This window comes from Diabrotica virgifera, chromosome 1 (assembly GCF_917563875.1).
Source record: "Diabrotica virgifera virgifera chromosome 1, PGI_DIABVI_V3a".
Taxonomy (NCBI): domain Eukaryota; kingdom Metazoa; phylum Arthropoda; class Insecta; order Coleoptera; family Chrysomelidae; genus Diabrotica; species Diabrotica virgifera.
The window spans coordinates 1742262-1764368 of NC_065443.1; the positions used below are offsets into that span (position 1 = coordinate 1742262).

Here is a 22107-nt window from a genome sequence, read left to right on the forward strand (position 1 = left end):
CAGTCTTCTCACACCTCAGTTTTCAAAATTTGTTCTAACCTTTCCTATTCTAATTTTAATTTACTAGAAATAATCATTTGTGGAGTTGATCATTGTTCTGGGATACGCATATTGATCTACTCGTTCGACATTGGTTCCGCTTATGAGGAGATTCTTGAGTTTTAGATATATTCTTATAAATTGTGACTCGACAAGCGTTTTTCTTTTCATCATTTCTTTTTCTTTGATGTGCTTCTTATACTGATTTTCTTTTAACAGTTTTTCTTTTACTGTTGAGGCTTGTATACCATTGTTTTTTATTTTCCTTTTGGCGGTATATGCCAATATATTTTATTATATGTGACGATGTGGGATGTTAAACACAGCATCGACACACCTAAAACAAAATCTTGAACCTGAATAGTATAATAAAGATATGTAATTTACATTTTACCAACGAATGCAGACGCTAAGAGTATATTCGTTGATTTTACTATACAATGGGCAATTTTGGGATTACCGTTTTTAAGCAAGCTATAGGTAGGATGTAGGTATACCATGCCCACTCATTAAATTGACGGTTATGATTTCAGATTGAGGTTATTATTAGTATGTCGACGTTTGATTTATTTCTCTTTGAGATGAATAACACTGTTTTTCAGTTCAATGAATATTGTTTATCTGGGTTCTTCTGAAGTGATACAGTGAACTGTATTTTCATTTCGAAAGATAAAGATTGATTATGATTAGTGTTAAAAAGGTATAAAGAATAATATAAGCCTAAATTTTAGATAGACTGAATGTCATCAAGACCTGCAAATCAGTTTATCATTGATGATATAGCCAAATTTAACTCTTCTTTTGTGAAGGCAAGGTTTATTGGATTGGTTCAGATATGGATAGGGATAAGTACTGAGTGCTTAATCGGGCATGGAATGGAGAGTTCAGACTTAATTTTGTTTTGACAGGATTTGGGTAGCATTTATTTGGGTCTTTTATTGCGGGTGTTTATGTATTTAGACCTCTTATTTGTTTAATTTTTGTCCACAGTTAAGCGAGAGGCGTTAACGAATTTTTTCTAGTATTCTTTTTTGCTTTCTTTCAGAATTCGTTTGGATCTTATACAGATTTTCTTAAAATAAATAAAATCTTTTGCTACTAGTTTTGCGATATCTATTAGTGCCTTCTTATATTCTTCTGTTGCAAGTTTATAGGAGTCGTTCCCCCATGGGATAGCGTTTTTTCAAGGATTAATGGTGTCTTTACCTATGCGTTGGTCAGCGGCACTTAAAACATATTTTGTAAATAGCTTTACGCAGAATCAAGATGACCAAAATATTATCGAGCTTACCGTTCAAAAGTTATGACGAATAAAAATTTCGGTCAAAATTCATAACACAACCTGTATATTATTAAAAAATGGGAGCAGACACAGGGCCGTAACTACGATGTTAGGGGCCCCGGGGCAAAGGTGATCTGGGGGCCGCCTGCTGGGGGTTTGTGGTTTACCCCCCAGCGGAGGCGGGGTCCGGAAAAATGTTTGATATTTAACCCCTTGAAAACGCATCTTAATGGATTCTATGACTGAAGTTTCTTGAATATAACCTACATATTGCTATTTTAGTTGATCAACACAAAAAGTTTTGAAATCACCTTATTTTTTATTCGCTTTAAAAATTTAAAAGAAAAACAACAAAATGAACAGATAGTAAAACAAAATGAAATAATACAATGAAACAATAAAAAGAAAATTTCTTGAAACTTCAAAACCGAATGGAAAAATATGAAGATATGAAGGTTTATTATTGAGAAAATGCAGGAAGAGGTAAATCAGATTGCTGAAGAGATACAGAGAATTGAAAAGGTGGAAGAAAAATTCAAGAATGCGGTAAAATTCGATATGGAAAAAGTGGAAGAAATATTGACGGAGATAGGAAAATGTCAAAAAAGAGGAGACCGACGGGAAGTAATTGTATACAGCTCTAATGAGAGCAGAATCCTATTTGACGAGGATATTAGAAAACGATATCCGGTACCTTCAGCAGTGACACTCTCGAAGGCGAAAACCGTCACTGCTGTTAGATTTATTATGCTGTGGTACCTACTGGTAGGCCTGATTCCAATGTACTCATTTCATCTTACCCTTACCTTTCTTTTCAATATGTGGTACCATGTGGTACCAAGATGTGGTCTGGGGTAAATTGGTTAAGACAAAGTAGCTGGGACCGGGGGCCGCTATTTCGGTTGCATTTTAGTTTTTATTTCACTAAAATAACTAATTTCCTCAGTAACAATTTATATATTTACGAAAGGTCTCGGGGCCCCAGTTTAGCCTGGCCCCCTCTTCTAATGGCATTTTAGGTTTCATTACGCCGAAATAACTAATTTCCTAAGTATTAATTTAAATTTTTATGTTAAGCTCGGGAGCCCCAGCTCAGCTCAGATCTCAGGGGCCCCTTCTAAGAGTTCTGTTCCAATTGCATTTTAGTCGAAAATACTAATTTCTCCAGTGAAAAATTAAAACTTTATGTTCAGTTCTAGGGTGCCCCTGTAAGGTATTTTTAAAATTGTGTCATTTGAAGATATTTCGTTGAGATCGGCTTTTAAAATACATATTTTTATTTTCCTCGTTAACCTCTATGCACGGTCAAAAAAGGGGCACCTGCGGGGCTCCCCTTAGACAATGATAGTTACGGCCCTGGTCTAAAGACCTCATACCAACATCATTTTTTCACTATATATACTTTTTGAGTTATTTGCGAAAAACCGTCTAAAAACGTGTTTTCTTTGTTGAAAAATGAACATATTCACTCGCAAATAAGTCAAAAAGTATATAATTAAAAAAAACGCTATTGAACAAAAGTTGTTTAGAATTACTCGGTTTATCCATTTCCGTACTTATTTTGAATGTACATTTTTTCTCACTCCTCAAACTCACTCCTAGGACAAAAGCACACATCGGCACAATATCACCTTTTTCTTTGACATGTTAGTGTATACAAATTTGGTGTACCTATACCAAATTTCATGACAATCTAAACGGTTCTTTAAAATTGTGAGGTATTGCAATATTTTACCGTGAGTGAATGGACTATAATCCAAATCCATCAAAACAAATTATTCATTACTTCTTATTTAAGTTATGATGAGTAAAATATTTTTTGTGAAACTGAATCACAAGTAAGTAGGTATTTATCACCTGACTTTGATTCAGTGTACTTTTAAACATTGTCGGTGATTAGTTATTTCGGAAGTGTCGGTATAACGGTTGTGTCGGCAATTTTTTTTGGTTTTTATATACACGTTTTGAATTATATATTTAGGAACAGTTCTTTAATATAAAAATATAATTATAGTTTACTCATATAAGAAAATTTCTAAATTAAAAAATATCTAACAATGTAACATTGTAACATGTTTTGCAGTCATTTAGTACAATTTTTTTATTGTAAAATAATTATAAATTATTTATGTTATTGCTTAAACATCTAATAATATGCATATTGCGTATATGCGGTATTTGTCGAAGACGAAAATAATAATCGTAAAGCTCAACAAGTGCCACCCCTTTGTTCCTGATTCCATGGACAGTTGTTGCTCTGTTGCATTTTCGACAGTAATCCTTCAGGCACACAGGCGCATTGGTAAATATTATTAGCAATCAAGTTGTGTTACCTTCATCTATATCTACATTTTATACATTTACCTACTTTTCCATATTACCCAGTTATATTTTATGGGGGTAGGGACAAAATCTTTGTCTAATGCTATTTAAATGCATTCATTTTTTTTCGAATCCCTAGAAAACTAATAAATATTTTTGAAAAATTTCAACACAGAATGAAAGATTACATTATTACCAAGGGCAGAAAGTCCCTTAGAATAAACAAAAAGTTTCTTGTGAATGAGATATTTCAAATTAAAAATCACATTAAATTTGCTTTTTTTTACCACTGTAACTTATTAATATAAACATTATAAAAGTTTTCAAGGACTTTCGGCCCTCGGGCCCCTCGGTAATAACGTAATCTTTCATTCAGCGTTTAAAGTTTTCAAAAATACCTGTTAGTTTTCTCAGCATTACAAAAAAATGAATGCATTTAAAAATAATTTTAGCTGAAATTTTCTTAAGCATTTATGTAGTAATTTTACGAAAAAATGTAGGCAACGGTTAATTAGTTAATAATTTGTGGATGTCTAAAAATACATGCCTACATACTTTGTGGATGTATTACTAAAAACATAGTTGCTTTTTTGCATTTAATTTGCTTGGACGTTTCTTCACTTTAATTTTTTGTATTAAGACATTAAATACCCGTACAGTAAAAGTAATGTTATATTAGGTTTGTTCGTAGAACGATCAGCAACCGTTGCCAACCATCAGACGCATGCGCGTTCGTAGTCTACGAACGCTAACTGTTAACTGCGCAACGCTAACTGTTCACTGCGCATGCGTCTGATGGTTGGCAACGGTTGCTGATCGATTGGATCGTACTACGAACAAACCTTTTGTTTCTTTTGCAGTACAAATGGTACGATGTGGCCGGTGAGTAGGGAATGAGTCACGGGTTTTATATCACTAACATATTTTTTATTTACTTACCGTTTACTTGAAAAATATTCCATTTAAACACTATATTCTATTTAAACACTATATTGGTATGCACCAATTGGTACTTACTGGTACACCGAATAGTAGCCGACATAAAGGTATTTCAACTGTTTAATTACAGTATGCATCATTTGATGCTTATTCTCAAAATATTCAGTTGCTGTAGCCTTCGCGATTTTTTTGGGTTTTTTGCTTTGAAATTTCGTTTTTACCGATAAAAATCGAACGGGGTGCGTGAACATGTAGAGCTCAGTTCATGACTGGCACCCTGTTTAAACGAAACGCTCTACATATATGTTCGGAAAGCTTTCCGTAGTTTTAAAACCCAGATGTTTTGACTTACCTATACATACGTAGGTACGCATTCTTTCTCTTGGTAGGTACCTGTACTTTCAGCGTTGATTGATCAAAAATAGGCATGCCAGATATACCTTCTATACATATTTATCAATCAACGCTTTCAGCAACTTGATTAAGACTTAGGTACCTACTGAGAGCATTTAGGCTGTTATCAAGAGAAATAATATAGTCCAGTGCGCATCTGTTTTGAGATGGACGTTGACAGGTGACTCATATTTTTTGTTGAAATTGCTTGGAATTAACCCATATAATAATAATTGAGTTATCCTCCCACTCAAAAAGGTTCGGAACATTGTTTAAATAATAAAAATGTCAAAAAATAAGGGAAAAATTCAATTTTTTTCTTCGTTTTTTGATTATAACTTTCAAAGTATTCACTTCCGAGAAAAGTTGTACTGACATAAAAGTTGCATAATTAAATTTCCTACAATATAGGATTGGTTAAAAATTTTTCACCCTTGTTGCCAAATAGCAATAATTACGGAAAAACATAAAAAACAAGTATTCGAATTTTACGTTTTCCAACCGTTTATGCTAAACTCAGGACCTTCATATTTTAACCAGACTAACTCTATGATATATTTAAACAATGTTGTAAATTTCATTAAGATGGGTACAATAGATTTTGCAAATTAAATTTTGCCTTCATTATTTTAACCAGACTAACTCTATGATATATTTAAACAATGTTGTAAATTTCATTAAGATGGGTTCAATAGATTTTGCATAATAAATTTTGCCATTCAGCTTTCGCAAAAAAAAACATTTTTTCAAAATGTTGCTGGACTGAAAATAAAGCAGATAACAAGGATACTATACGTTTTACTTGCAATTTGCAAAATTAAAATCGATTAACTACCACGGCGTCAGGAATTTTTTTAAATAAACATTAATTTTTGGTGCTACGCGCAGGACAGCGGTGTTCGATTCACACAAGTTGATTTCCAACAATATTTCTTCCAATCTTTATCTAATATATTATTTTCTTACTCTATATTTTGTTGTATTTTAATATTTTAATTCCACAAAAATCAAACTAATTTGATTATTGTTTGTGAAATATTGTTTAAACAATTGCATATGTTTAAAAATAATAAACTTTTATTCTCTAAGTTAAAATATATGAACAAAGAAAGTTTTTGCTAAAATAAGTTTTATTTCAAAGGACAGAGTATGTGTTTTTATTTTGCAATAAAAAAATTTATTTATTTATATCGAGATTTACTAAAAATTTAAATTTATCAATCATTATCAAAGGTCATTGGAAGTCAATGTTTGCTCAGTCAGAGCAAACGTATCCGCTGTCCAACGCGTAGCGCCAAAAATGAATGTTTATTTAAAAAAAATTACTGACGCCGTGGTAGTTAACCTATTTTAATTTTGCAAATTGACAATAAAAGGTACAGGATTCTTATATATGTAGAAAAAAATTCAACTTGCTGCCTGCTTTATTTTCAGTCGATTTGAAAAAATGAATTTTTTTGCGAAAGCTGGATTGCAAAATCTATTAAACCAATCTTAATGAAATTGCCAACATTGTTTTATTATTTCATAAGTTTTTCTGGGTAAAAAATGAAGGTCCTATATGTAGCATAAATAATTGAAAAACGTAAAATGCGAATACTTGTTTCTTATGGATTTTTCGCAATTATTGCCTATTTGCAACAAGGGTGACCATTTTTAAATTTATTAGCTAATTGTGTGTTGTAGAAAATTTAATTACGTAACTTTTATGTCAGTGCAACTTTTCTCGGAAGTGAATACTTTTAAAGTTATAATCAAAAAAAAGAAGAAAAAGATCGAATTTTTCCTTCATTTTTTGACATTTTGATTATTTAAACAATGTTCCGGACCTTTTTGAGTGGGAGGATAACTCAATTATTATTATATGAGTTATATTCAAGCAATGTCTGCAAAAAAATATGAGTCACCGCTGAACGTCCAAATGTACTAATATTTATACAGATGCGCCCTGGTCAATAGTAGTCTAAGAGCTAGTGAACCCTCCGACTAACGGTCGTCCTGTAAGGCTAGAAATTTTTCTAGTGATAATTCATACCACACCATGGCTAAAAACCATGACCTGGCAGGCATCAGCGGTGCACGTGTATCTACCAGGTGAATCGAAAAGTGCAAATTTAGGGGGTAAAATAAACTTTCTCCTGTAAGGTTTAAATTTAAGTATGTGTTTGAGTAAGTTATTTAGAAGAAATGTGTACAATGACAGGCGATTCTGAAGAGCATAAGACCTTGCCAGGCGAGGGGAAAGATTAGGGATTTTTCCTAAAATTATTTTTTTTGCATCGAACAATTTTTTTTGAACAAGTTCTTTGAATCATTCCAAACAGAAAAGGTCTTTAGTGATTTTTCTCTTAAGTTAATAGTTTTTGTTATATAAGCGATTGAAAATTTTGAAAATTGCGAAATCGGCCATTTTTATCCCTAAATCGGACATTTATTTAAAAATTTCAAAGTTACCAAGGTAGGTAGATATTCTTTAAACATTGATTGATGAAATCCTGAAGAGTTTTTTGCAATACGCTATTGGAAACCCCCTGTTTTTTAATTGCTAATCAAGCGGGCGCGACACTGTAGTATAAGTGAGGACGTTTGTGTTGGTATAAATTCATTATCTCGAGAGCAAATTTCAAGAGAAATCCTCAGACAGGTCGATGTTTATTTTTAAATTAGGACCTTTTGGCCTATATATAATACTAGTGACGTCATCCATCTGAGCGTGATGACGTAATCGATGATTTTTTTTTAAATGAGAGTAGGGGTTGTGTGGTAGCTCATTTTAAAGGTTATTTAATTCTTTATTCAGTAATATAAACATTAACATAATTATTTATACAGGGTGTACAAAAAATTTTTTTTATTAAATTAAATTTGATTAAATTTAACAAATAGAAGAAAAAAAATTTTTGTACACCCTGTATAAATAATTATGTTAATGTTTATATTACTGAATAGAGAATTAAATAACCTTTCAAATGAGCTATCACACAACCCCTACTCTTATTTAAAAAAACATCAATTACGTCATCACGCCCAGATGGATGACGTCACTAGTATTATATATATGCCAAAAATTCCTAATTCAAAAATAAAAGTCGACCTGTCTGAGGATTTCTCTTGAAATTTGCGCATTCTCGAGATAATAAATTTATGCAAACTCAAACGTCCTCACTTATACTTAAGTGTTGCGCCCGCTTGATTAGCAATTAAAAAAACAAAGGGGTTTTCGATATTTTATTTCAAAAACTCTTCGGGATTTCATCAATAAATGTTTAAAGAATATCTACGTACCTTGGCAACATTGAAATGTTTAGATAAATGTCCGATTTAGATCTAAAAATCTAAAAAAAATTTGTTCGATGCAAAAAGAATAATTTTAGGAAAAACCCCTAATCTTTCTCCTCGCCTGGCAAGGTCTTATGCTCTTCAGAATCGCCTGTCATTGTACACATTTCTTCTAAATGACTTATTCAAACACATACTTAAATTTAAACCTTACAGGAGAAAGTTTATTTTACCCCCTAAATTTGCACTTTTCGATTCACCTGGTAGATACACGTGCACCGCTGACGCCTGCCAGGTCATGGTTTTTAGCCTTGGTGTGCTGTGAATTATCACTAGACAAATTTCTAGCCTTACAGGACGACCGTTAATCGGAGGGTTCACTAGCTCTTAGACTATAGGCGCATATGAACAAATTAAACATATTTAAGGTGTACCGTTTATTCTATGTTAGGCACATTTTTATGGCTTTTTAAAACTAAAGTACCTAAATATGATTATAAGAATTGATATTAAACTCAATCAGTTTTAGGTATTGTGATAATTACTTTCTTTTCTTTTCTTTAGGAAGAACTTAAAAAAGTTGTGACTGGCTGAATGGCAAAAGCCTATGCCAAAAAAAAAAACTCAATCAGTCTAGAGATTAGGTCGCGTTGAACATTAGAAGATTTTTAAAGTATTCAGCGTATCTTTCGATTATTTTATTTTCAGCAGTAATCAGTTGCTCATTTTATCTCTCACAAAGATCGGTGTTCTTAATATATGCACCTCTCTTATATTGCCTTACTTCTTTGTAGATTTTTTTTTATTTTGATTACTATTGTGCTTGTGCTCACGTTCTATTTTTTCAATTTCTTGTTGTAAATGTTGTCTCTTTTTTCTCCTTACTGTTCTTCTGGCTAAGGCTTTTTCTCTCTTCTCGATTAAATTCTTCTTCTTTAAATGCCATCTCCGCAACGGAGGTCGGCAATCATCATAGCTATTCGGACTTTAGAGACGGCTGCTCTGAAAAATTCATTTGATGTACATCCGTAACATTATCTCAGGTGGTGCAACCACGATATTCTGCGTCTCCCTATGCTTCTTTTTTCTTGAATTTTTTTATGCATAATCAATTGGAGCAAGTTGTATCTATCTCCAGGTGTAATATGTCCGAGGTATTCTAATTTTCTTGTTTTGATGGTATTTAATATTTCCATTTCTTTATTCATCTTCCTCAGAACCTCTTTGTTTGTGACTTGTTCTGTCCACGATATTTTTAGAATTCTTCTGTACACCCACAGCTTGAATGATTCTAGTTTTTTTTCTTGATGCCGCATTCAAGGTTCAAGCTTCCATTCCATAAAACAAAATCGAGAAAACTTAGCACCTAGCAAACCTAACTCTTAGCTCCAACTTCAAAGCTCTTGTGCAGAGCACTTTTGTCATTTTGTTAAAATTTGCTCTAGCCTTTTCTTTTCCGATTTTGATTTCCTGGAAGTAATCACCTGTGGAGTTGATCATTGTTCCAAGGTAAGCATATTGGTCGACTCGTTAGACATTGGATCCGTTTATGAAGAAATTCTGGTTAGTTCCTTGTGTTTTCGATATTCTCATAACTTTTGTCTTCTTGACGTTCATTGTCAGAACGTATTCTTGCCCAAATTCCGCTATTCTGGTCACCAGCCTCTGAAGATTAACAATATGTTCGGCTAAGAAGACAGCGTCATCCGCATATCTAATGTTGTTAATGAGAACTCCGTATAGCTTTATTCCAGCTGTTTCCAGGGCCGTAACTACGATGTTGGGGGTCCGGAACAAATGTAATCTCGGGCCCCCTACCCCAAAGCGCAAGGGGGGTCCGGAAAAATGTTTGATATTTAACCCCTTGAAAACGCATTTTCCCTCCTATGTGAACAACACACTCTTCTTTCTTTTTTTTTCAGCATGTCTTGCAATAATTGTAAAATTAGCAGCCCTGATGAATACATCTTCATCTGTATCTGACATTGTGGACGGATTATCAACGAATGCGTTCGTACGCTACAATGTAAATGGTCTTACTTTGTAGTGAACGAATAAACAAGCAAACTACCAAGCAAACGTAAATGCACCTTAAGGTGATACAGTAGCGATCAACAGGTAGCAAAAACGCATTCCAAGATTGCGGCTGTAATTTTGAATATTTTTTCGAGATATTTGGCACACGTATTCATAATATAATAAAGAATGGCGGCACAGAGCCCAATTTGAAAAATATATTAATATGTGCAAATTACCCTGTAATTAAATACAATATTAAAAAACGAGCCTGTACCGCCATTAAGAAGAACAAAAAATACACTTTCTTCAAATAAACTTTTTTATCCGATGCCTAGATTTTGTGTCATTTTGGAACTACTAAAATTTTTTATTTCATTAGTAGTTCCAAAAAGACACAAAATCTAGGCATCGGATAAAAAAGTTTATTTGAAGAAAGTGTATTTTTTTGTTCTTCTTAATGGCGGTACAGGCTCATATTTTTAAAATTGTATTTAATTACAGAGTAATTTCCACATATAATAGGGAGTAAGTAAGAGTAAGACTTTTCAAATTGGGCTCTGTACCGCCATTCTTTATTATATTACGAATACGTGTGCAAAATATTTCGAAAAAATATTCAAAATTACAGCCGCAATCTTGGAACGCGTTTTCGCTACCTGTTGATCGCTACTGTTTCCTCTTAAGGTGCCTTAAGCAACTGCAATGTGAGCCAAACACAGTCAGTGAAGCTGGTCAGTGTAGTGGTGGGACTGAACCTAATGTGCTCATTCTATCTTACCCTTACCTTTCTTTTGAAAATGTGGTACCATGTGGTTCCTTTCACATACCAAGATGTTGTCTGGGAAAATTGGTTAAGACAAAATAGCTGGGCTGGGACCTGGGGCCCCTATTCCGGTTGCATTTTAATTTTTATTTCGCCGAAATATCTAATTTCCTCAGCAACAATTTATATATTTACGAAAGTTCTCGGGGGCCCAGTTTAGCCCGGGTCCCCTCTTCCAATGGAATTTTAGGTTTTGTTACGCCAAAATAACTAATTTCCTAACTATTAATTTAAATTTTTATGTTAAGGTCTCAGGGGTCCCCGCTTAGCTCAGGCCTCAGGGCCCCTGTTCTGTTCCAATTGCATTTTAGTCGAAAAGAGTGATTTCCCCAGTGAAAAATTAAGACTTTATGTTGCTGTCTTTTTAAATTGGGTCATTTGAAAATATTTCATTGATATCGGCTTTTAAATTACATATTTTTATTTTCCTCGTTAAAATCTATGCACGGCCAACCAAAAGTAGGCCTCTGTGGGGAACTGCTCCGGTTGCCCCAATGGTAGTTACGGCCCTGAGCAGACACTTTTCAATGGTTATTTTTTAATGGCCTTCCTACGAGGTAGGAGAATGTAGAGTTCCTCGCGACTCACCCTGTATCAGAATCTGAAGGAAATCAACGGGCGATAAGAACAGAAACCTAGTCCGCATATTTTTTTAAAATTCAATAGCAAGATTCAACGGTATGAAAAAATGTCTATAAAATATTTTTTAAGAAATTTCTTATATAATACACTGAAGTGCAAAATTAACCGGACACCTTAAAAATGGGTCATTTTTGATGTCTCGAATTTCTTGAACCTGTTGTCCGATTTCAGTGATTTTTTAATATATTATAGCCTTATTCTTTAACAATATCGCTGTAAGGGTATTGTTGCTAAAGAGTTACATTTTCATTGTATACCGGGTGTACCAATCAAACTGTGTTTTTTTGTAAATTTGTAAAATACTGAAATTAACATCCAAAATAGCCTCATGTTTTCTCAACATTTTGTTTTTTGATTCATTAGCTTACATTAGAACATAAAAAAGTTAGGTATTTTAAGAACTAGCCATGTTTTTCATCAATACAGGGTGTTTCTTTTTAAATAAGTATGGCAAACTTTAAGGGGTAATTCTGCATGAAAAAATAAAGACAGTTTGCTTCATAAACGGTATGTCCGCAAATCCTTCGTTTCTGAGATAGAGGATGTTGAAATTTTTCTTACAAACTGAAGATTTATTTATTGCTTTAAAATGGGTTGAGACATGCAAATGAAATTTGGTGGGTCTTAAGACGTAGTTATTGTACATTTTTTGACATACAATTACATATTACCCGTATGCGCGCCAATGGTGAATATTAAATTCCTGCTTGTATGTCAAAAATGTACAATAAAGAAATCTTAAAACCCACAAAATTGCATTTGCATATCTCAACCGGTTTTAAAGCAATAAATAAATCTTCAGTTTGTGAGAGAAATTTCAACACCCTCTATCTCAGAAACAAAGCATTTGTGGACATAGGTTTATAAAGCAAACTGTCATTATTTTTTCATGTAGAATTACCCCTTTAAGATTGCCATACTTATTGAAAAACACCCTGTATTGATGAAATACGTGGCTAATTGTTAAAGTACCTACCTTTTTTACGGTCCAACATAAGCGAATGAATCAAAAAACAGAATGTTGAGAAAACATGAGGCTATAGTTGGGTTTTAATTTGAGTATTTTATAAATGCTATAATATTCTACAGGGTGATGCGAAGTTTGAGAAAAAACACAGTTTCATTGGTACACCCGGTATACAATAAAAATTTACCTGTTTAACATCAATATTATTACAGCGATATTATGAGTATATAACATAATAAAAAATCACTTAAATTGGACAACTGGTTTAGATAATACGAGACATTAAAAAAAGCCGATTTTTAAGGTGTCCGGTTAATTTTGCACCCCAGTGTATTTAGTCGAAGGATTTGTTGCGATCGATAAAATAAAAAGAAATATCCGTTTCAGATTTTAACACAAAAGTGTGTAAATATAATTATTTCTCCATGTATTTTTACTGCGTCATATTTTTTTATGAATATTTAAGAAAAAAATTTCCACGGCAACCAATTTATTTGTAGCAATTATTAAACAGATTATAAAAAATTTATTTCCTCGCTTAGAAATCACTTTTTTACATAGAAATACTAAAAAAACTAATACTAAAAATAAATTTGGATAACAATTTCCGAATTGGAAATCGAAACATGAAATAAACTTAATTTCAAAGTAAAATTCTGGCTTAATCCCAACTAAAATAGTAAATTATATGGAGATGCCACAAGCCACACGAAAGCTACTAGCCACAAGGTAGCCTTCAGAACACAACATGGAAACCCCTATTGTGAAATTTGTTTTAAAGATTATTATTGTTTATTTTAATAATTATAAACAATTAAAAAAATGCTTACTTTTGGGTTTAAACATTTACAGTAACTATTTTGTTTATAAACATTTTTTAATTTAGAAAATTTTATTTTAAATGGCAAGTATGTTTAAGGATGTCGTTTGTTAAATATTTTCATCTACAATGCGTCGTTTTTTCACAATATTGAAATTAATGAAAAAAGTAACTTTTTCCGCTTAAACGTAAATGAAAAACCATGACCCAGTAATAACTTCAATACCCACGAGGTGTTACGCCTTTCCTATTGACATTCCAGTTAAAAATTAGCGGCCAATATTATTTTTCAATTTTCCAAGTGCTTTTCCAGCTTCGTTTCTTAGGTTATATTCAACATAAATTTTTATTATGTCAGTGTTAAAGTGAATATGACCAATTATTTAGATCATAAAGTTGCAAGTAAGCCAGAAATTGTCCTTTCGTGAATTTTACAATGAACAGGTGAAGAACAGTCTATTTTTTTAGTTGTTCTAAAAAACATATTGTTGTACCTAATATCAAATTACCATCATATCATCATAATATGAAAATCATACCAGATCTGATAGATCATACATAATCATACAGTAGATTTTTCCATTTTACAATAATTGTCGTTTCTTCTATTACTTCCGCCACAATACAAAATTTGTCCACATACAATCCCTTAAAAATATACCCCGATTTAGCATATCAACTTCCTTTCATCATTCTTCTCAAAAATATTGTGACAGTTGATATTCGTCAGCGGCAAAGGCAGTGCTATAGCAGGACGGGGCATCCTTCATCAAATTTACTCGAACATTTCCAGATAAGCGTATTCTTTTCACAGCAGGAAGATGAGTCCCAAAAGCTCATTATCCTATCCTGCCGTCCAACGCCTCGTATGATTCGAATACCGTCACTCTTGTAGACGGAGACAGAGAGAGCAAGACAGGGTTGCCGGATGACTGTCGAGAGGCTCCTAGGGGTTTTATACGAGGTGTAGTGAGTCAGTAGGAAGTTATTATGAGAGAAATTTAATCATTGGCGTTACATGTTATCTGTTCTGTGTTTGATAGCTACTTCTTTATGAGTCATATTAAGTAAATTATCTGTATTCTTTATTTTACTGGGTATTATAAATTTTATAGGGATAATATTTCTCTTTTTTAGTACACGTAAAACAGACTCTTTAGAAATGTTTATATCAGCTGCAAATTTTATCAAGGTTTACATTATCATTTATTGTTGGACGGCCAGCTTGTACAATGTGTTTCACACATTGTACGTTGTGTCCAGAAACTGTATCCATATTCCATAAATTTCTTCTTAATTTTACTAACAGTATATTGTATGATAGGCGTATTAGGATTTAAGGGGGCAGGCACAAAATATTGGGCCAATGCTATTTAAATGCATTCATTTTTTTCGATTCTTGAGAAAACTAATAAGTATTTTTGAAAAATTTAAATAAGTTACAGGGGCAAAAAAGAGGGAATTTAGTGTGACTGTAATTTCAAATATTTCTTTCAAAAGAAACTGTTTGTTTATTTCAAGGAACTTTCGGCCCTCGGTAATAATGTAATCTTTCATTCAGCGTTTAAATTTTTCAAAAATACTTTGTATTTATTAGTTTTCTAAGGATTCGAAAAAATTGAATGCAGTGTTATTCTGGTTTTATCCCCATATTGAACCATAATATTAATGCTTAAATTTTCTGTTTTTCCGTTAATGGAGCTATTATTTAATTAATCCATACAATAAACTAGTCCGATTCTGACAAGAACACCATTTCATTATATCGAATACTCATTTAAAATTACCACCGAGAAGACTCAAGTCAAATGCAGAATCAGAGATAAAATTATTAGGAACAAAAGCGGCTTCATTCTAATAAAAATCGATTTAGAAACTGCATTAAATCAGCTAAAACTCATCTAGGCTTTGACATTGGATCTGATCACAATCCCATAGCAGCTGTCACCCAATTAAAATTAAAAAAGGTGATCAAGTTCGCAAAAATATTGATACAACCCAATCAACATCTAGCCAAACAGTGTCATGAAATTGAAGAACTTGAAGATAGATACGACATCTTTATCACATATAGAAAAGTGAAAGAAGCGGTTGGTACCTTCAATAATAGACAATCTGCCCTGCTACATTTGACATAGAGAACAAACTTAATGAATGGGAAAATTTCATTGCGAACCTATTCGAAGACGATAAGATCAGTTAACTTCCAGATGTTACTAACTGCGACAGACTCCTAATAACATGCTCTGAGGTAATACAAGCTACAAAATCATCAAGATTCTGATGAAATTCCAACTAAAATATACAAGCTTATAAATGATAGCAATGATTTAGAGGTTATAACTTCGTTTTTCAATACCATTTTTACTAGCGGACACCTACTTAATGGTTGTTTCAATTCAATGTTCATAGCTCTACTTAAAAGAAGACGACAGAGAAAACCTGTGCTGATTATAGAACCACTAGTTTGTTAACTCTTTTGCTGAAAATTTTTCTACCACATCTTTAATAAATGTGAAGAATACCTAAGTGACACATAGTTTGGTTTCCCTAAAGGGTTTGGAACGAGAGTAGCATTGTTTGGGATAAATGAACTTTTGCATTCGACTTGGGAGAGCTTGAGAAAAAAAGTTGACCTATTGTCATGGGGACAAATGAAAATTGCATTGTTGTCGACACAAAATGCATTTTCTAAAGAGCATCTTAAAGCGTTGCAAAAAAGAAATCGCAACTCTGAAACTGATCATGGAAATGAGCTCAATTTTCATACTTTTTTAAGGTCGCTGAATACGAATATCGGGAAGGTGAAACTGTAAGAGGTACCTGGTGCCCGGTATTCCTGTATTCGCGTCATGTCCTGGAGTTTTATTTAAATTAATTTTGAACATCATTGAGACTTGTTATACCGAAATTTTTAAGGTCGCTGAATGTTTATGAAAATTCGTCATGAAAATTGTTGAAATTTATTATCTCGGGATTTTTGAGGTCGCTGAATACCAATATCGAGTCGTCGAAGCTGTAAGATGTACCTGGTGCCCGGCATGTAGGTCATCTCCTAGAGTTTTATAAAAATTAATTATAAGCATCGTTGAAACTTGTTATCCGGAGGTTTTTGAGGTGGCTGAAAACGAATATTGCTTCGAGGATTCTGTACGAGGTACCTGGTGCCCGATATCTGCATCGTTCCCTGTAGTTTTATTGAACTTCGTTATGAAAATAGTTACAATTTTTTATCTGGGGTTTTTGAGATCGCTGGGCACAAATCCCAGGCAACCAAATAACGTTTACAAAATGTTGAAAAGACGTCATAATTATCACCAAACCACGTCAGTTTGTCACGTTTTTTCGACGTCGAAAGTCACGTGAATATGTTCCACCATAACTGACGTCATTTTTATCACGTTTTTATGCCGTTTTTAGATTATTTTTCATTTTATGTTTTTAAAATACACAATAATAATTACTTGTATGGGCATTGTTGGTATTGCAATTTTTCATTTAACTGTTTTATATTTAGCTTATAGGCTAAAACTTTATAAAAAAATGCATAGAATTACAATAAAATTACAAATACCCTCTATGCAACATTATAGAATTTTAACTTTTTATATAGGTATACTTACTGTGTCAAAACTGAAACAACATATAAACTAATAAATAATTTATTAACAAATTATCCAGCATAATATCTTAATTTAACGTAACGCTGTCCATTAAATCAAAAAGAATCGTGAACAACACATAAGTAATAATTAGTTCATTAACAGAAAATATACCCCAAAAGTCTTATTTTACCACACAAAGCACGTAAACAATAAATGAAGTTTGGAGTCATGTCAATATACAACATTGAACATTATAAGCATTAACTCTTTAGGCTCCTCTCATTTTTGTGACGTCAGACTTGGGCTGTCTGAAATGAAAACGTGTCTTTAAACGTATTTTACCGTCATTAATCTTACGTATTTAAAATCACCTACAAAAGACCTTTATACGACGTAATGTTCAAACACGTGTATATATTCAGCCAAAAACTGACGTTTCCTCGACGTTATTGACGTCACTTGGTTGCCTGCGATACTGCATCGACGATGTACCCGGTGGCCGGTATTTACATCGTCTCCTATTTTTTGTAGAGTTTTATGTATATTGGCTATAGAATTCAATAGTGAGTAACAGTATGCTCATAAAACTCAAGGAGACGATGTAGATATTACCGAGCACCAGGCACCTCTTACAGCTTCGCCGACCCGATATTCATGTTAAGCAACCACAAAACCATTCAATGTTTAAAACCATTCAAAGATATTGTTTACATGATTGCCTGTGGTAATTTATATTAATCATTCGACTTTTTACGCATTTTTAGAGCTACACGGTAGAGTTGGCAACGTCCCGGAGTTTTCAAAGGCGCAAGGACAAACAATCGCTGGCAGTCGTATTCCTTCGGCAATTTGGCACGCTACCGAACTTCGGACTCGGCCCAAAGAAAAACAGTTTCTATGTACGTGGTGAGGAGGTAGGTCGAATTTACCCGTTCGTGTACAGGCCCTACGTGCGTGACATCTCCGAAAAACGGACAATAAAATGATAGAATCATCTGCCAAAGATAGTAGCTGTGATTTGTGTTTGTGCGTTAGAAAGTTACAATGGTTATAAGAGTGGTATGTGGTGTGCTCGTGACATGTTTCTTTGGGAATCTGTTGCACTGTTCACCGTTAGATCCTGTTAAACACATCAAAGGTAGGAAAATTTCACTAATATCTTTGAATATTGTCGAAAAATTCATTCTTTTGTTGCTACTGTTGTGTTTTGTAAACATTTTCTAATGACAACTTGTTTAATCAAATTGCTTGGAGTGTGTTGTAAACATTGAAGATGTTGCCACTTCTTGCGTTTCATGTGTCAAAGTTTAAACTATTAGTCAACAAAAATTTTACACTAGTGTTAGTAACTAAGCGTACTATAACGAATTTATTTTATTATAAAACTACAATTTTCTTCAAGAAACACGTTTTTTTTATAAATCGTAGAATATGACATAGTTTTATATTTTGGGATTCACTCAGTTGTGCTTTTTATGTGATTCTCCTAGGAACACCCGGAAGAAGTAAAACTAATCTAACTTAAAATAGCAAGTGAGGCATTGTCGAAACGTCGTCAAAGTAATGGTTTTTCTTCTTCTTCTTCTTCTTCCTTCTTGAATGTAGGCTTTAAAGCCTGTTTCTTCTTCAATATTAGCCTCCTAAATTGTTTAAGTATCGCACCATCTTTTTATTGGTCTGCCAATACTTCTTCGCCCATTTGGTGACTTATCTCGTGCTATTCGTACTATCATATCCTCTGCCATTCTACTAATGTGTTCGTTCCACTTCTGTTTCCGTTTTGTTACCCATCCATTTATATCTTATACATTGCATGCTCTTCTTATGTTTTTGCTTCTCTCCCTATCCAACAGACTTTTCCCTGATATTCGTCGGAGTATTTTCATCTTTGTTATTTCTAGTAGTCGTCTCGTTTTAGATGTGTCAGGTCTTGTCTCCGCCGTGTATATCAATATAGGTCTAATTGCTGCTTTATAGATTCTTGCTTTTGTGTCTTGTCTGAGATGTTTGTTCTTCCAGATTGTGTCATTAAAAGATCTCGCTGCTTTACTTGCTTTTAAGCTTTGTTGTCGTTCTTCCTCTTCAACATCTCCGTAACTGGTTATATCTATTCCCACATATCTAAACCTTGCTTCCTGCTTTATTATTTTTCCATTAATTTCGATTTTACATCGTAGTGGGTATTTAGATGTTGTCATACATTTGGTTTTTGTCTGCTGATATTATCATATATTGTATTTCTTGGCTGTTGTAGTATTGAAGATGTGTGTTAATCTTTGGAGATCGTCTTCTGTCTCGGCAATTAATGCGGCGTCGTCTGCATAACATAATATTTAGATTTCTTTGTTCCCCATTCTGTAACCATGAGCTTTACGTACTGCTTCTATTATTTCGTCCATTATTAGGTATATTAAAGAGCAGTGGGCTTAATGAATCACCTTGTCTGACTCCGCTTTGTACTGGTACATAGTATTTCTAAAATACAAAATTACTCCCACCCATCTTTTACTTCTTTAACTATTTATTGCAGTCTGATATCTGTATACTTAACAATAAACAATATGTTTGATACAGATATAAAAAATGACACAGGGGGAGCTACACTCAGTAGTGAGCACCCTTTACCTATATTTAGTTTACATTACCAAATTTCTGACTTTTACACAGATGATAACTGATAACTTCTATCTAGGTCCTGGAGTGGATACATCTAGAAGATCCAACCTTTTTAGTCTTCTAAGCAGTGGTGGGATCTGTTTCAACATTCAGGTCATGACGAATATCATAGTTTGGCACATACCATGGGGTATTGCATTGCAGACATCACGAAGGAATTTGGATTGGAATAATCTTTGTAGTCTTTGCATATTTGTATTACTTGCAGTTCCCCAGATTTAAATCTCATACATCGAGACCGGTCGAAGTATTTCCTTATAGAGAGAAGAAGTTTGTTCTAAATACATGAATCTGAGTTCCGATTCATAAACCAGTACATTCTCTTGTAAAGCTTGCATCACCTTAATTTAGGTGATTATCTGTTATTATCGAGGCGAATATATTCTTCTTCTTCACGGGCCATATCAGAATTATCCGACGTTGGCGATCACCATTGCGAAGGCTTCTCGATCTTCTGCAATATGGAATAATTGTCCTGTATTTGATATCTGAGTCCATTCACGAATGTTTTTTAACCAAGAAACTTGTTTTCTTCCTACACCTCTACGGCCCTCTATTTTGCCTTTAAGGATCAGTTGTAATATTTTATATCGACTTCCCCTCACTATATGTCCCAGATAAGACATTTTTCGATGTTTAACAGTCTTTAGCAGTTCTCTATCTTTGTTGACCATCCTTAGTACTTCTTCATTAGTTTTCCTTGCTGTCCAAGGTATCTTCAGCATTCGTCTATAAACCACATTTCCAATGCTTCAATTTTGTTCGTGATCGATACTTTTTCCGATTTTCCGGATGGGAAAAGTCACGGAAGTCGTCAGAACAGTTAAAAATCGAAAACTTGAATATTTTGGCCATGTTATGCGACACCCAGAGAGATATAATATAAATGAAGTAAAAGTCAGACTTACTCTCAATCTTTATTATAACTTCCGACGACCGCTTTCGCTCTTTAAACTTTGTAGAGCATCTTCAGGTCAAAGGTAACAAGTTACAAAATGCTACAAATAAAAACCAGAATTAGCACATTGTCTGGTTGTAAAAGATGCTAAAGATCCTGCTAAAGATGCTAAAGATGCTATATGGATCTTTAGCATCTTTTACAACCAGACAATGTGCTAATTCTGGTTTTTATTTGTAGCATTTTGTAACTTGTTACCTTTGACTTGAAGATGCTCTACAAAGTTTAAAGAGCGAAACCGGTCGTCGGAAGTTATAATAAAGATTGAGAGTAAGTCTGACTTTTACTTCATTTAAAATGAACTCTCACATGCAACCCATTCAAGATTTAGATATAATATACTCCATTTAATAATACAAGGCAAGGTAGACGGAAGAAGAGGGCCAGGTCGAAGAAGAACGTCATGGCTTAAAAACCTGAGAGAATGGTACCTATAACAGATCCTCTGCATCCCTTTTCCGAGCTGCCGTTAACAGAATTGCTATAGCAAACACTGGATAATCGAGCACGGCACATGAAGAAGAAGATCGATACTTTTAGCGTCCACACTTCTGCACTATATAAAAGTACCGACCAAACATAGCACTTAACCATTATTTGTCTTAGTTCTAAACTGAGATGATTATTGCAAATAAATGACTTCATTTTCATAAAAGTAGTTTTAGTCATTGCTATTCTACGTTTTATTTCTATGTCTGGATCTAGTTGGTCCGTTATCACAGTTCCCAAATACCTATGTCATTTTGTGAACTTTCTCAACTTGGACTCCGTTTAATTGAAGCTTTTCATCGGGCATCGGGATGTGAGTCACGGTCACGATTAACACTAAAAATTTGGTTTTGTTTGAGTTTATTTTAATGCCCAAGTCCTCTCCTAAATCGTGAATACGATCTAGCAGAATTTGGAGACCTTCAATATAATCTGACAGAATTTACTGTATCGTCTGCATATATCTAATCACATTAAGTAGTTCGCCGTTGATTCTTATTCCATAGGGCTGTCTCTCAAGTGCCTTTTTAAATAACCGGTCCGAGTAAATATTGAACAATGTTGGCGACAAAATGCACCCTTGTCTGACTCCTCGTTGTATGGAGATTTCATCGGTGTAGTTATCTCCAATTTTTAATGACACGAAGATCCTTGTCATCTATTCCGATATTTTTGAGTATTTGCATTAATTTTATATGCTGTACTTTATCGAATGCCTTTTCGAAGTCCACGAAACATGCAAATACATCTTTTCTTTGGTCACGGCATTTTTGTAATAGGATGTTAAGCGCAAAAAGTGCCTCCCTGGTTCCCATAGCATTTCTAAAACCAAATTGGGTATCTTCGAGATCTTC

General features: G+C 33.6%; 1 protein-coding gene across 1 annotated transcript in view; it reads left to right on the top strand.

Annotated features, from left to right (window-relative positions):
- Positions 1-17900: 17900 nt before the first annotated feature.
- Positions 17901-22107, top strand: part of LOC114328012 (disintegrin and metalloproteinase domain-containing protein 10-like) — a gene marked incomplete in the record, with an annotated part of 957890 nt that continues 953683 nt past the window's right edge. Inside the window, 1 exon segment of the mRNA XM_050649896.1 lies at positions 17901-18268. Coding sequence (XP_050505853.1) covers positions 18175-18268 — 94 coding nt within the window.